Source organism: Cibotium barometz, chromosome 3 (assembly GCF_041138505.1).
Source record: "Cibotium barometz isolate CiBa-2024 chromosome 3, ASM4113850v1, whole genome shotgun sequence".
In the NCBI taxonomy this organism is placed as follows: Eukaryota; Viridiplantae; Streptophyta; class Polypodiopsida; order Cyatheales; family Cibotiaceae; genus Cibotium; species Cibotium barometz.
This window is the reverse complement of record NC_141048.1, coordinates 66,622,352-66,637,679: the sequence shown is the minus strand read 5'-3', so window position 1 is coordinate 66,637,679 and position 15,328 is coordinate 66,622,352. Positions and strand designations below refer to the sequence as shown.

The 15,328-nt window shown below is 44.0% G+C and overlaps 1 protein-coding gene across 6 annotated transcripts in view; it reads right to left on the bottom strand.

The window, feature by feature from the left end:
* Positions 1–1,547: 1,547 nt before the first annotated feature.
* The window catches only part of LOC147640431 (uncharacterized), a 30,260-nt gene continuing 16,479 nt past the window's right edge, over positions 1,548–15,328 (bottom strand). Inside the window, exons 2-4 of one of the 6 annotated variants that reach the window (XR_015263037.1) lie at positions 2,538–3,673; positions 2,089–2,396; positions 1,548–1,927 (exon numbers count right to left, since the gene is read on the bottom strand). Coding sequence is in view for 1 of the 6 variants with exons in the window: in XM_086780453.1 (XP_086636579.1) it covers positions 2,633–3,673 (1,041 nt within the window). In the remaining 5 variants the exon portion in view is untranslated. Of the gene's footprint in view, positions 3,674–15,328 lie in introns of all 6 variants that reach the window. The other 5 variants (XR_015263039.1, XR_015263031.1, XR_015263035.1 and 2 more) reach the window with 5 other exon arrangements.

Here is a 15,328-nt window from a genome sequence, read left to right as displayed (position 1 = left end):
GAAGGGACGAGAGGGAAAGGAGCACGAAAAGACGGGGTAGGAACAAAATGAAGGGGGAGAGTGAGGGGTTGTGCAAGGAACGAGGGGGCATGTGCAAGCCCAGTAGCTCACTAAGCTAGAGCTTGATTATCATTACTACTTCAACTACTTTTTGTAACCAAGTGGAAAAATCACTCAATCTTCTTTGATTAAATGCAAGAATTCTTCTTGTTTTGATGCATCATCCTTAGGTTAGGGTAGTCTTGGTCTTGTGCAAGGGCTTCTTTGTGGCATGGGTTGCCCTTATGTTCTTCAAGGCTTCTTCGTGGCATGGGTTGCCCTTATGTTCTTCTTTGGTACAAACATTTACATGATTTGAGCCTACTTTTGGTGGTTCATGAAGGAGTGGCTTGGAAGAGTTGCTTAAAAATTATGCTCTTACGAAGTGTTCAAACCTTCCTCTTCTCTTGAAAGTTTTTTTCAAGGACAAGAAGGGCTCCTTTCATTTGAGCCAAAGTTGTTTCTTTGGATGTAGAGGAGGGCTAGTTAGAGATTCTCCATTGTGGGGTTTTGCATATATGCTTGTGTGGGAACTTGTGTTCCTATTTGGATTTCTTCAAGAAATACTTCAAATACGACTGTTACTTCATCATATACAAGCAGTAAACATTAGCACTTGATCTTCGTCGTAGATGACCTTGATGTTGAGGGTCGCACAAGATCCATAAAATTGATAAAATGACCACGACCCTTGTTTGATCTAGTTTGTCTTGCTTTCTCCTCATTGGAAAAAGCTCCTCAAAGAAAGAAAATAAAAGAAGTTATTTGCTCAATATAAAAAGGATAAGGGATTAATTAAAATTAGGAGTGAATTTTTTGCTCAGAGTAGATATTTATAATCACCATAAATCTGGGTTTAACTAGGACGAAATAAGGACCATAGATCAAGGATTTTACCTTGGGTTGATAAGGATAGATATAAGAAGAAAATTTAAGGGAGGTGGGAAGTTTATTTCTTTAGTATGACATAGAAAATGATTTAAAATTAAATCAAAAGAGAAGGTGGAGTGAAAGCGACCAGGGCATCCTTGAGCTTGGTCCTACTTGTTAGGCACGAACCCATCGAGACTAGAACTCAACTTATTGCACAAGATCCCGTCAATAAGAGGAGAGCATTAGAACCATTCTTTAGGCTTTTTCACTCTCGTGTCGAGGAGAGGCACAAACATTGATAGGTCATCTACTTACCAAGAATGCTTGCAGGCAAGATAGCCTGGAATACACATCAATGCTTAAGGATCATTCTCTCTTAAGAACAAACCTTAAATAAACAAGCATTCTAGCAATACTTCCTGACAATCATCATCAAGACCCTTGACCCTTAAAACAAGAAAGTAGGATCTTCCATTAACTAAAGAATGGTAATGGTATGAACTTTGCATGGTCCGTATGAATAATCGATCTCACCGCTCAATTCGAATTCTCACATGCAACATCATGCTGAATCCCACTACAAATAATTCAAATCATGACACAAGCATGAAACCTCACAAGTTCCAAGGAGAATGGAAAAACCTCACAAATTAGTCCTTGTGGAGAACTCAGACTGAGCGATGAAAATCATTATCATCTTTGTGTCCATCCCTTTAAATGGCTCAAATAGACTGGGTAGGATACACATGCTTTTCTAATTACTTCCATAGAGAGAAGCAAACACAAGCAATATGGAGACGAGTGGCAAATACAAGACATATTAGTTGAGAGTCTCTGTCCAAAACCAGAAAAAAAAAATCTTTAGACCTTTGACATGAAAAGAGCACATTAAACCCATTCACCATGGCTCATCTTTGAGTAATAAAACAACAATCAGTCTACTATATAGTAAACATCCATTAAGGATTCTACTCATCTCCACAGTTTAGCATTATAATCAAGACTGTCACTAAGCCTGCACATAAACAAAGGGCAAAGTCAGCAGGGTCTCTGCACGAGTGGCTGTTTGAACCACTCTGCCCAGAATGGGCATGATTTCAAACCCTCACACCTATGTTCAAATATATAACTCACTACCGGAAAAAATGGTAAAAGGTAAAGATCTTAGTTTCTTACCCTCATAACTTACTTGCAATGTTGCTAGACAGACACTCCAAGCCTTCATACCATTTTTACCCTCATACCTTGCTTGCAATGTTGCTAGACACCCACTCCAAGCCTTCATACCATCATTAAAGGCAGGCTAAACTGTCACTGAAATGGTCCCCAACCTGGCAATCGGCCCGGATGTGCATGTTGACATCCAAACAGGCTTGCACATGCTCAAAAATTCAAAGCCTGATACTTGGTGCAGCTACTGTGCATTCTCAAAACAGTGCCTTCACCATCTGGACCTCTGGTTCCAGCCTGCCCATGCTGTTAGCCTAACAGCAAGCTCACAGAATTAATCTACATATCATACCTTCTCTCTTCATTTTGAAGAGGCTTTGTAATTTTTGGAAGCTCTCTCACAACATATTAAGATACACCATTACTCTTCAGACTCTACTCCTCTCGTTCCTTACCTGCTCTCTTCATTTTGACGAGGCCTTGTAATTTTTGGAAACATATTAAGAACACCATTCCTCTTCAGACTGCCAATCACCATCTACTCCACCTCTCATTCCTCTTTCCTGGTAGCCATGCTAAGGATAGCTTTTGTGTACCTGTCAGCCTGAATGCCTCTATCCTCCATTTCCATGAGCACTTGGTGCATCTCAACCTTCTTGTCAGCTCTTCTATATGCATCCAAAGCAGCGTTATAAACAGCAGTATCAGGCTCCACATTTGAATTCCGCATTTGTCGCAAAATCTTCTCAACCTTCATCCAAAGCCCTTGTTTGCCAAAAGCATCTATCAGAGCACAGAATGTGCGTACGTCTTCTCTCACCCCCTGTGTCAACATCTGTCTGTAAACCTCTTTGACCTGCTTGATGTGGCCTGCTTTCCCATAAGCATCAATGACAGTGTTATAGGTCACAGTAGTACCTCTGTAGTGATACGTATGAATGAAATCTAGCACCGATTCCATTTTCTCAAACAGAGACTCCTTCCCATAAGCAGTTAGAAGGGTATTAAATGTGATGATATTAGGTTGGTATCCAAAGCTTTGCATCTTGGCATACCAGTACTCCATTCGTTCAATATTTCCTACCCGGGCATGGCTTCGCAGTATAGCATTCTGAGTCCAAGTATCAGGGCTGCATCCCTCACCTTCAACCATCTCCATAAACACATCTTCCATTTCTTCAAACATGCCTGCCTTCCCATAGGCATCCACTATAATATTGTAAGTCACCGTATTTGGTATCAACCCAACGCTCCTCATCTCTGAGAGCAGCATGTAAACCCGATCGAAATCTAAGGCTTCACTACAAGCTCTGATCATTTCACTGTACGTGTACACATCGGGCTGACAATCGGGCACCTTTCTCATTTCTTCCATGATGATGAATGCTTTGTCCAAAAGATTGCTTCTAGTATACGCTGACAGAAGAGCTGTGTAAGCTTGCACAGATGGGCCACATTTCTCATCTAACATTGTGCGAAAGACAGAAAATGCCAGCTCAGGCTGTTTGCATTTTCCAAGCATATCGATTAGCTTTATGTGCGTCCCAGCATCAGGCTCATACCACTCTTGCTCCTGAAGCAGCTTAAATACCTGCCAAAAGATGAGGCTATAAGAGGGGTTGAAAAGGAAACAATCTCAGATAATTCAACAATGAAGATAGGTATGGTTCAAAATAAATACATTATTTAGTGATTAGAAACAGCTTCAGGCCAATCTTCACCCATAGAGTTGTTTGCTTGGGTTAATCAACTTGAAGGTAATCAAAACTGAGGGTAGATGCAAAGCCCACCCCAAAGGACCACTTGATACACAAGCTAACAAGGTTAGTACATACAAAAGGGTGCAGGCAAACTCAAGGAATCGTAATCTTGTCCCAAATAGAGATCATGAGGCTGTCATAAGTCTAGAACACTAATCCATGACAATCCTGCCTCAAGTAAAACTGTGTTTGTAGCAACTCATTGGCCCAAATCATACCTACATAAGGCTGGCCAGATCCTGATTATGCTACAGGTAAACCCTATGAACCTAAGTTCAAAACTCGGGAGGATAGTCTCAGGGAATGCCATCTTTACCCGGAATAGTACCGTTTCTCGAAAGAAACCATAAATCCCATTCGAAGTTGCTAAACTCTCCCAAGGAACCGACCATAATACCCACCTCCACCTTTGTATTTGCGCACTGAAAGAAACTCAAGCCCCCATCCAAAAGATAAAATCATCGGATAATCAAGTTTTATCCAAGAACCCCATCTTACATGCAATAAGTGATAGCCTCACTCATCTCAGAATCTGAGATGACACAAAGGTGTATCCAAAATGCTACCCGCTACCATTATAGCATGCAAGAACTCCAAAACAAATGCTATCCAAACATTTGAAATGATCTTGGGCTAGAGCACATATGTGAGCCAAAGGTATCTAGAAATCAAGTATAGGTCATTCCATCAATGCTGTGTATATCTATCACGTGCATCTTGCACTGGAGTGCTATGTGACACACTCGCTCTACATCAGCGCGCCATTCAACAGTAGGAATTACCTTTTTTTTTGGAATATTTTGTCGTATGCCATGGCCCCATTGTGAGCCCTCAGTCCAGGGATGGTTCGGCATGAGCTACGTAAATCAGTGTCTAAGCCTTAGAGGTCAGTCAAGTGTTAGTCCTCTTAACCCACTTGGAGAATTATCAGATAGTGCAGTCAGCCTTAGTATTAGGTTGCATTAGAGCATATAGGTAGGCCTTGGGGCAGGCCATGGCATGGCCAGCCCAATGGAGCAACATCCAAGCCATAGGAGGGCCTGGGCAGCCAGTTGGCAGCTCACATAAGCCCTTCCTGCAGTCGGGTAGCATTTAATGCTACCAGGCTCTAGTCGGCCAGCATAAGAAGGTGCTCAGCCTGCAGTCGGGGGACATCCAATCGGCCAGTATCAATTATAACATTTTTTGCTAAAGCGCATCATTATTATTAGTAGTTAATGCTAATTTTTGTCCAAGAGCTGCTGGCCGACCAGCAGCCTAGGACCATATAAATACAAACGCTTCAGTCCCCTACTAATTCATTCAAGTATTCAGCAAATTCAACACTAGACAGGATCAGTTCCAAGCATTCCCAGGTCTCCATGAAGGGCATCTTCATAATTCAGCCAGCATACGTGCATCACTCAGTTTTGGGGTTGCATAGTGGTCATTGAAGTGCCATTCAAAGGAGCTTGGACAGCATCTAGATCAGCCTGTGTTGGGTCTACATCGTCCTTGTGTTTGGCAGTCCTCAATCATCCTTCATACTCACTGTAAGTTCTCCAAAGATTAATATAAGCAAATACTCCTGCTTGCAGAAGGGGTGGGAGGGGCTTTGAGTGGGTAAATTGGGACCAAATACTGTGTCGACTCTTATTTGCTTTCTCTCTCTCTTTCTCTAAGTGAAATTGCACAAACTCACGGAAATAAAGTGTTAGAATTGTGCATCTCAGTGTTATGGGGCTTCTACTATTTATCTGACATTTTTTTGTATCTCTCCTATTTATTTGTCCTGTGAGCACTCAGCCAGTACTAGAGGCAGTCGGCCAGCTCACTAAGGCACTATATAAGGAGTTCCCCTTTATTCACTTCTTCATCCAATCCACTTGCATAGTTCAACATTCAGTTGTCGGCCATTGCCATTGTAAAGCTTTACTGCTGTTATAAAAGGTGATCTTGTCCACCTCTCTCTATCTACTTTGCACTCTCATATGTTTACTGTTTATGCTTCCGCCTGTGCTATCTCCTTCATGGTATCATACGCTTAGGTCCAGGCTGCTCCAAACCTTGCAAATCTGCCCACTTCTGCTGTGTGTTTTGCCTCCATCACTTCTCCGGCATACAGTTGATGCGTTTTCAGTACCTTTCTGCGTTTCTGGTCCAACCCTCTTTTGGATGCTGTCGGCCAGCCTACAGGCTCTGTTGTGCTCTTCAGAAGCAGATCTTGAAGTGTTTTGCCTGCGTTTTCTCCTACAGAGGATTTCCGGCCAGTTTTGGTGGCTGCGTTTTCTTCTATAGAGATAGACGGTGGAGTTGTGGCTGTGTTTTCTGCACTAGCATCAGATGTGGTGAGTTCTCTTGCATTTGGAGTTGCCAGACAAGTGGCTGTACATTTTCTTCTTCCTCCACGAGTCCTTGTGTAAATGGAAGGGCAACTGAACACGGAAAATCTAATCAATCATGAACTCTGAAAATACATATAAGCATGCCAGATAAAACAAGATGACAAATCTGCACAGTACACCACACTAGGGGCCAGAAGATGGGCTGACCCCCCCCTTTATGGTTAGATTACCAAAAAGGAGTCTGCTTCCAATACAACTTTGAAGGTGCCCAGGGTTCACCACTGGCTGCACCTATTTCTTCCAATACAATATGAAAACGAGAAAACATCACATAAACTGAATTTGCTGACAATTCTCAGCACAAGTGAGCATTCCCGGCATCAAGCACATGCAGGACAACTATGGACAGCCCATAGCACACCCACATCAGCCCGGGACAGCTCAACATCATCATCTTCTTCCTGTCTGACTCGTAGAGCAAGTCGACCAGCCCTCAAAGGCTGTTTTCAGCAGTCAACCGGCCCTCAGTAGCCTCAGAAGAAAGCGACCAGCAGTTGTACACAAGCCTGCAAACCCCCGGTCGGAAGGAAAACTGTCTAGATGCCCACAACCAGCTCTTCCTCTCTATTTTTAACCTCTGTCCAGCCTCTGTTGAAGCTGTAAATCACCCAGCCAGCAATGGAGAACATGCATGAGGAGTCAGCCAGCACCTCCCATGCACTTGTTAGGTATTCGTCATGATAGAAAGCTGTAAACAGCTTGGAGAAGCAATCGACCAGCCCCCATGCACCTGGAAAAACAGGCGCCTACCTCCAAACTGGAGTTTTCTCCCATAATAGGGCTTCCCTGCTGAAAATAGCCCACACGTGTGCTTTTCTGGTCCAGAAAGGGGGTGCCTACATGGAGGTCTAAATAATGTCCAGTGCCCAGTTTTTGGCTGCCACGTGTATTGAATAAGTCCTGCTCAATGTGTACTCACTTATAAGTTGTCCGGTCACTTATAAGTGAGTGTGAACTTGCACCAATAATTATTAACATGTGAACTCATAAAGCTGTAAATCGAGTTTTTGGGAATACTTACCACCTGCAAAACTCATGTAGACCACCTGTCAGTCCCAAACAGGTGTGCACATACACGTCCACAAGGTGCCCAAGCATCCCCAGTCCCATGGTCGACACAGGCAGAAATCTCAGGCATTGTCCAAGCAAACAAGACAAGTCATCCAAAGATAAAATCAAGGTCATGCACACACATGAGTGCAGTTATATTGGAAGAAACACCCATCTGCTCAGTTGTATCTCATAAAATGTCTAGGGCTCATGATCCTTCCGGAACCTTCCCAGAACATAAATACAAAAGATCTCCAAGATAGCTAGTCCCAGAGAATTTCATCTCGTGTGGAACAAATGTCATGTCCTCGACATATATGATTTCTTGAGGAGTAACTAATTGGTTTGTTCCACCCAGTACTTCCTTAAGTCTACTGACATGAAATACAGGATGAACCACGCTCTGATACCACTGTAAACAGAAGGGCAACTGAACATGGAAAATCTAATCAATCATGAAATCTGAAAATACACAAGCATGCCAGATAAAACAAGACGACAAATCTGCACAGTACACCACACTAGTGCCAGAAGATGGGCTGAATCCCCCCTCCCTCCTTTTATGGTTAGATTATCAAAAAGGAGTTTGCTTCCAATACAACTTTGCGGGTGCCCAAGGTTCACCACTGGTTGCACCTGTTTCTTCCTATACAATATGGAAACAAGAAATTATCACATAAACTGAATTTGCTGATAGTTCTCAGCACAAGTGAGCATTCCCAGCATCAAGCACATGCAGGACAACTATGGACAGCCCATAGCACTCCCACATCAGCCCGGGACAACTCAACATCATCATCTTCTTCCTGTCTGGCTCATAGAGCAAGTCGACCAGCCCTCAAAGGCTGTTTTCAGCAATCAACCAGCTCTCAGTAGCCTCAAAAGAAAGCGAGCAGCAGTTGTACACAAGCCTCGGTCGGAAGGAAAACTGTCTAGATGCCCACGACCAGCTCTTCCTCTCTATTTTTAACCTTTGTCTAGCCTCTGTTGAACCTGTAAATCAACCGGCCAGCAGTGGAGAGCATGTAGAAGGAGTCGGCCAGCGCCTCCCATGCACCTGTTAGGTATTCGTCACGATAGAAGGCTGTAAACAGCTTGGAGAAGTCAACCAACCCCCATGCATCTAGAAAAACAGGCGCCTACCTCCAAACTGGAGTTTTCTCCCATAATAGGGCTTCCTTGCTAGAAATAGCCCATACATGTGCTTTTCTGGTCCAGAGAGGAGGTGCCTACATGAAGGAGGTCCAAATAATATCCAGTGCCCAGTTTTTGGCCGCCACGTGTATTAAATAAGTCCTGCTCAATGTGTACTCACTTATAAGTTGTCTGGTCACTTATAAGTGAGTGTGAACCTGGACCAATAATTATTAACATGTGAACTCCTAATGCTGTAAATTGAGTTTTTGGGAATACTTACCACCTGCAAAACTCATGTATGAAAGAGTGCACAAATCGGAAGCAAAGGGGCACTAGAGTGTGCTGAATAGAGAGTGCAAGAGAGAGAGATATGGAGCAAACTATGCTGAATATACTGAAGCAAAACAGTGCCAAGCAAGAGACACTACAAGTCTCATAAGTGAGGGAGCAAATATGTACAAGACTGAATGAATAATGAGAGGCCAGCACCTCCTATTTATAGTCGAGGTGAGCTGGCCAACTGGGGCAGCTAGAACTGGCCGACTGGAGCTAATAAACTAGCCGACTGGGAAAATGCCAGAAGGCTGGGAAAAATCCCAAAAAAATATATAAAAAAGGGGTGGCCAGCCCACAATCTAGGGCCATACAAGAGGGACCAAATGGGCACCAAAAATGGGTAGAAACTGGGGATGAATGTGCTCACACCCCCTCTCAGTACCAAATGCTGAACGAACTCCAAGAAGCCGAAGAAGTCGTCCTCTGTCAAAGACAAAAGAATGCAGCAACAATAGGAAAGCTCCACAAGCAATCTCCACAGCAACTCAGCTACAAAAGCAACAGAACAAGCTGCCAGGTACATTGTTCTTCTAGAAGAAATCAACCATGAAGGTTGCGTCGTGCTGCTCCAAATATCAGTGCCAAACCCAAATATAAACAGAGTGTCACAAGAATCCCTAGAAGCCTGTAGCTCCAAGAAGATAATACCCTCAAAAGAAATAGAGTCCATCTGCTTCAACTCTGTACCAAGAGTAGCCAAATGCTGTATAATAGCACCCTCCTCGAAGGTCGGCATCACCAGATGTAAGAACTCAACTGCTCTCTCTGAAAACTGATGTCGGAACTCCACAGGCCCAACCAAATCCAAATCCCAATCCTTCAATCCGTGGAAGTATCACTGTGCCCCAGGCACGGTCACAGACACACCTGACCACAATCCAAAATCCTCACACAGAGTAAGGGAAATAGGAACATTCACAGTAGTGTTAACTGAAGTAGTAGTAGCCTCCTCAATAGCATCACACAGCGTAGAAGCAAGCTCCTCCATAGAGGACAAAGACACCAGCAACATGTCACCATTTGGTCCATCTCCATTTTTGGAGCCACTTCTGAGACTGTCACTCCATAGAGCGGCCAAATTTGTGCCATGTTCACATGGGACCAGGCCAATGTCCCATGTGAAAGGGCCAGTTTTATGGTGTCAAATGGACGGGAGCTAGGTCAGTGCCACCCGTGTGCGCTCACACGGACGGGAATCAATTTTGTGTCACCCGTGTGTGATTTGCTTCGTGTTGTATGAACGGGAGCTTGTTGGTGCCACCCGTGTATGGCCAGGATGGTGTCTTACCTATGGGACTGTCACTCCATAGAAAGACCAAGACATATTTATTTATATTTGTCGCGCCAGTTTTGTGCCCGACAAGAACCTCTTGTACAAGTTTCATGAAAGGGAGATTTCGTCCACTATTTGTGCACATGCATTTATGCCTACATGCATAAAATTGTTTTTGCATGACTTGTTTGCGTGTGTCTTCCTGTTATGCCGTGCCAGTACACTGGACGGGGACGCCCCCAGTGTACCGTGGAATGCTATGGTTAACTTTAATGTTTATAAGCTAATGTGTTCACACACATTTAAAAAGGGGCTAGACATTTTCTTTTGGATGGTGCCCATAAGTGTCAATTATGTATTAAGGTTTTATAACCTTTGATAAGGCTTCTGCATGGAACATTATTGAAAATTTCCCACGTGGTGGGTTGGTGGTCTCTTTTCTCTCCATCGCCTGCAGCCTATTCTATCCATCGCCTATACTCGCCTGAAGCTGCCCACGCCTCCTTGCTGCTGGTTGTACCCGCCTCCTTGCTGTTGGCTGTACCTGATCTGTACTTGGCTGCTATACCCGCCTGTACCTGCCCTGTACCTACCTGCTGTACACGCCTTGCAGCCTTGCTGTACACGCCTGGCAGCCCTGCGGTACCCGCCACACAGCCCTGCTGGCTGCCCACGCTTGTACCAGCTGTTGTACCCGCTTGAAGCTGCCCACGTGTACGTACTGGCTGCCCTGGTGTACTTGTTGTACCTGCTGACTGCCCTGGTGTACCTGTTGTACCTGCTACAAGTACACGTAGTACCTGCATAGTACCTGGCTGGTTGTACCTACACGTGTGAAGTACCTAAAGTGCTTGATTGTACCTGCTACAAATTGTACTGGTTGTATCTGGATTGTACTCACCGTACCAGATGCTCTCATATTCTTTTTCTCATTTGACTAAATCTGAAATTTGCTAATTTAAATTCAAAAAATGCTTCAAGTTGTGTAGGAGCATGGAATGTATATGCTGACCATGTTCAGGAAATTGTTCCTGGTGTGGCTAGTATATTTCCCTGTGTGGTGTTGTTAACGCGCTCTCAGAGCTTCTGAGAGCCAGTAAAGGTTAGACTCACCAGGGAATTTGGGAGCAAAGCTCATTGGGGAGAACCATGCCACGTTCCCTCCGCGGTGTACCCCTTGGCCTGCATTAGTATGGGCGTGCCTGTTTTTGGTGCACGGTCCCGGAAGACCAGTGAAAGGAAGGTGTTCACCCAGTGAAGGTGGGAATGAGCCTGTGATTTGGGGCGACTCCAACCAACATCTCTTCACATCGACTTGAACCAGTTTTATTTGGTTGTTTTCACTCCCTTGTGGAGAAATCTGGCCTGTCAGGCCCGTGACACTTGTACAAATATAAATCCTCCAAGAAATACAAAAAGTATTGAGGGGGGGGAGGGCAGCCCTTTCCAGTCCCAGTGCTAGTGTCATTTGTATTTTCAGTATTTCCAGTATTTGTATTGTTGATGTTGTTTCCATTGTTTAATAACAGTTAAATTAAGTGTTCTAAATATGTGTATATTGTCTTCCAATCTGTAGGCCTCCTGTAGGGAGCGGTCACATTTGTATCAAAGCCCGGTCGTCTCTCTTTCTCAAGAGGAGACACGGAGTTTTGAGATCGGAAGCAAGCACGAACACTTAATTCAATGGACAGCCAGGGCAACCCATTGGAAGTGCCGAATTCGAGGGGCCAATCAAGCGCTTCACGGGAATCCGATGCATTGCATGGAAGGCATAAGTCTCTTGAGAGAGTCTATGACAATGCATACATGGGATAGCCATCACGTGGTAAAGAACCCAGGAAGAGCCCATGCATTGAGGGCTAAGTTGGAGCACATGAAGAGGCTCTTGCAGGCAAAAGAGCAAGAGCTAAAATTCTTGCATGAGGACCCCCATGTACAAAGTGTCATAGAAGGCAAGAAAGCTGATGCTATGGTGGACATGACTTTTGAGTCTATGGCTTGAGAAGTGGGTAAGAAGCCAAGGGAGCTGGCACTCTCTTATCTTATCCGCAAGGGTGACCTTAGAGAGGGAGAGGATGGACAGCTTATGTTCAAGAATCCACTCCGTTTGCACCATGGAGACCCAGCCTCTCAAAGGTTGAGATCATATTTGCATAAAGAAGAAGTATCGGTCACCTCTCGCCATGCATCCACTCCTCAGGGCACAGGAGGAAACAGATTTATGCATGCTCAAGGCCATTTGGATTCTAGGTATGTACATCATGGGGACAGTGGTCGGCATGCAATCCAAAAGACCTTGCCTATTGAGTTGTCTCGTGGCGAGACAAGGCATCTTCAGCGAGGTCACATGCAGTGGGGCCACTAGAATCAAAGACCCATGTCACTTTGGCTAGTGGAACACCAATCATTGCCCATGAAGCTCATGCAGAGAGAGCTGCCCCGTTGGAAGAGAAAAAGAGAAGAACATGTACCACATCCCAAGAAGCTCAAGGAGTTCAAGGCAGGGGACAAGTTCGTGAAATTTGATGCCTTTCATGGAGAGTATGATGCCTCTAAGGTGCTAGCTTTTGTGGCCCAGTTTGATATTGCTTTTAGTGATGAGGACTTCACTGAGAAGTCCAAAATTCGTCATGCAAGCATGTTCTTGAAGGGGACAGCTGCCCATTGGTGGATCACTGAAAAGACCACTAAAGATCCCATTTGCACTTGAAAAGAGTTTAAGGACAGATTTTATGCCCAATTCTTGCCTTCTAATGTGGAGCAAACTCTCACCCAAAAGTGGGATAGACTTGAGCAAAAAGATAATGAAAGTGTGCAGCAGTATGTCAGTAAGTTTTGGAAAGTGTTGCTTGAGGTAACTCCCTTTATGCAAATCTCCGAGGATGAAAGAAAGAGTAAGTTTTGCTCCGGATTGCAACCTGCTTATCGTTCGAGCATTGAATTGCACCCAAAACACACTCTGCAATAGCTTATAGCCTCTGCTCTTGCTACGGAGCAATTGGTGCTCAAAATTAAGCAAGATTAAGGGGGTTCTAAGGACAAAGAGAAGGCTTTTTCCCAAACTTGCAAAAAGGTGGACAGCCACCTAAAAAGAGCTTCCGGGATGTCCAGAAGGGAGGTAAAGCGGAAAATACCTCGTCCAAGGATCAGGGACCAAAGAGAAGAACAAATTTGGCTTGACCCCCGAGCAAAGGCAACAATATGCAAAGGAGGGGAAATGCTTTTCTTGTGGCAGCAAAGAGCATATGTTTAGACAATGCCCTAACCGCAAACCAAAGCATGAGGACAAGCAACCCAAGGCAAATGTGCATGCAGTTCCCAATGTGGAGAGAAACACAAAGCATGATGGAAAAGAGAGGGTCAAATCAAGGATCAGCCCACTCTATTTATATTTGACGATTGTGCAACAGATAACTTCATCTCTATTCAGACAGCAGCCGCCTTGGGTATTGAGGTTGAGAACATGGGGCCTCAAATTGAAGCAGAAGCTACCTTTGTTTTGGTAAAGAGGTGCAGGTTACCCCACTTATTGGGAGCTTGCGCATACATATCCAGGGTTACCTTGATCATGAGTATTTCTTAGTTGCACCACTTAATGGATGCGATGTATTGCTTGGCAAGCCATGGCATCATAGGCTTGAGCCCCGCAAAGAGTACAAGACAAACAAGATTTCCTTTATGCATAGAGGCCGCATGCATGTTATTGATGCTGGCAAGGAAGGGGATTCTATTCCACTTATATCTCACATCCAGATTAATAAAGCAATGAAAAAGAGTCTTTCTGCGTACTTGGTTTTTGTTCGTGATAGCATTGAACCAAGTCATCAAAATGTGGATGTTTTGACTTAGGATAGGCTGAATTTTCTTCATGCATATAAAGATTGTTTTGCTGATGCATTGCCAAGTGAACTACCTCTTCAAAGGCCCAAGGATCATCGCATAGATCTTGTGCCAGGTAGTTCTCCACCTAACAAACCCGCATATCGTGTGAGTGCCGCACAACAAGAAGAGATCATGAAGTAGGTTAATGAGCTTTTGGAAAAAGGTTTGGTTCAGCCAAGTTTCTCACCTTATTGCTCTCCCGTGCTTCTTGTTCAAAAGAAAGATGGGTCATTCCGCATGTGTGTGGATTATAGAGCTCTAAATAAGCTCACCATCAAGAATAGATTTCCAATCCCGCGTGTATTAATGACATTCTGGATAAGCTTGATGGCTCAGCTTGTTTCAGCCGTATTGATTTGAAGAGTGGTTATCACCAAATACGAGTGGTGCCACTGAATGTCCACAAAACTGCATTTAGGACAGCTTTTGGATTGTATGAATTTTTGGTGATGCCTTTTGGTCTCACCAATGCCCCAGCCACATTCAATCGTATGATGGATAGGATATTCCGACCCCATCGAAAATTCACAGGTGTATTCTTTGATGACATCTTGGTTTTCTCCAAGAATGAGCAGGAGCATAGGACTCATTTGGCCACAGTGTTTGAAGAGTTGCGGAAGCGTAAACTCTTCATTAATGCCAAGAAAAGTGAGTTCTTCCTTTCAGAGATACATTATTTGGGTCACATTGTATCCAAGGATGATGTAAGAATGGATCTTGCCAAGATTGAAACCATTCGAAATTGGCCAGACTTGCAAAATGTACATCAAGTACGTAGTTTTCTGGGGTTATGTTCATATTATACGCGTTTCATAAGGCATTTTGCTATGATAGCCACCCCTCTACATGATCTCACGAAGAAGAAAGCACTTTTAAATAGACTCCAAAGGAGCAGGATGCCTTCTTGCAACTCAAGAATGCTATCATATGTGGACCCGTATTGATTGTTCCTGACTTGCAAAGGTCATTCATAGTGGAATGTGATGCTTGTGGCGATTGTATAGGGGCTGTCCTAAACCAAGGTCATGCAGTTGCATATGAGAGCCGTCGATTGCATGATGCCGAGCTTCATATGGATATCTATGAGAAAGAGCTCTTGGCTGTAATTCATGCCTTAAAGATATGGAAACATTATCTTCTTGGGACTGAATTTGTAGTCAAAACAAAGCTTGAGATACTTTCTATCTCAAACAAAGCTTTCGGAGATGCAGATGAGAATGGCAAACTTTCTTTCCATGTTTCATTTTCAGATTGTACTACTCCGGGAAAGAAAAATGTGGTGACAGATGCATTATCCAAGAGGCCTTATGTGGCTGTAGTTTTAGTGGCCTGAGGCCTCTCATGGGGACTTATCTGCCATGCGAGATTTGTATCATTTGGATGCTGATTTTTGCCATATATGGACTGATTTGATGGCTGGTCAC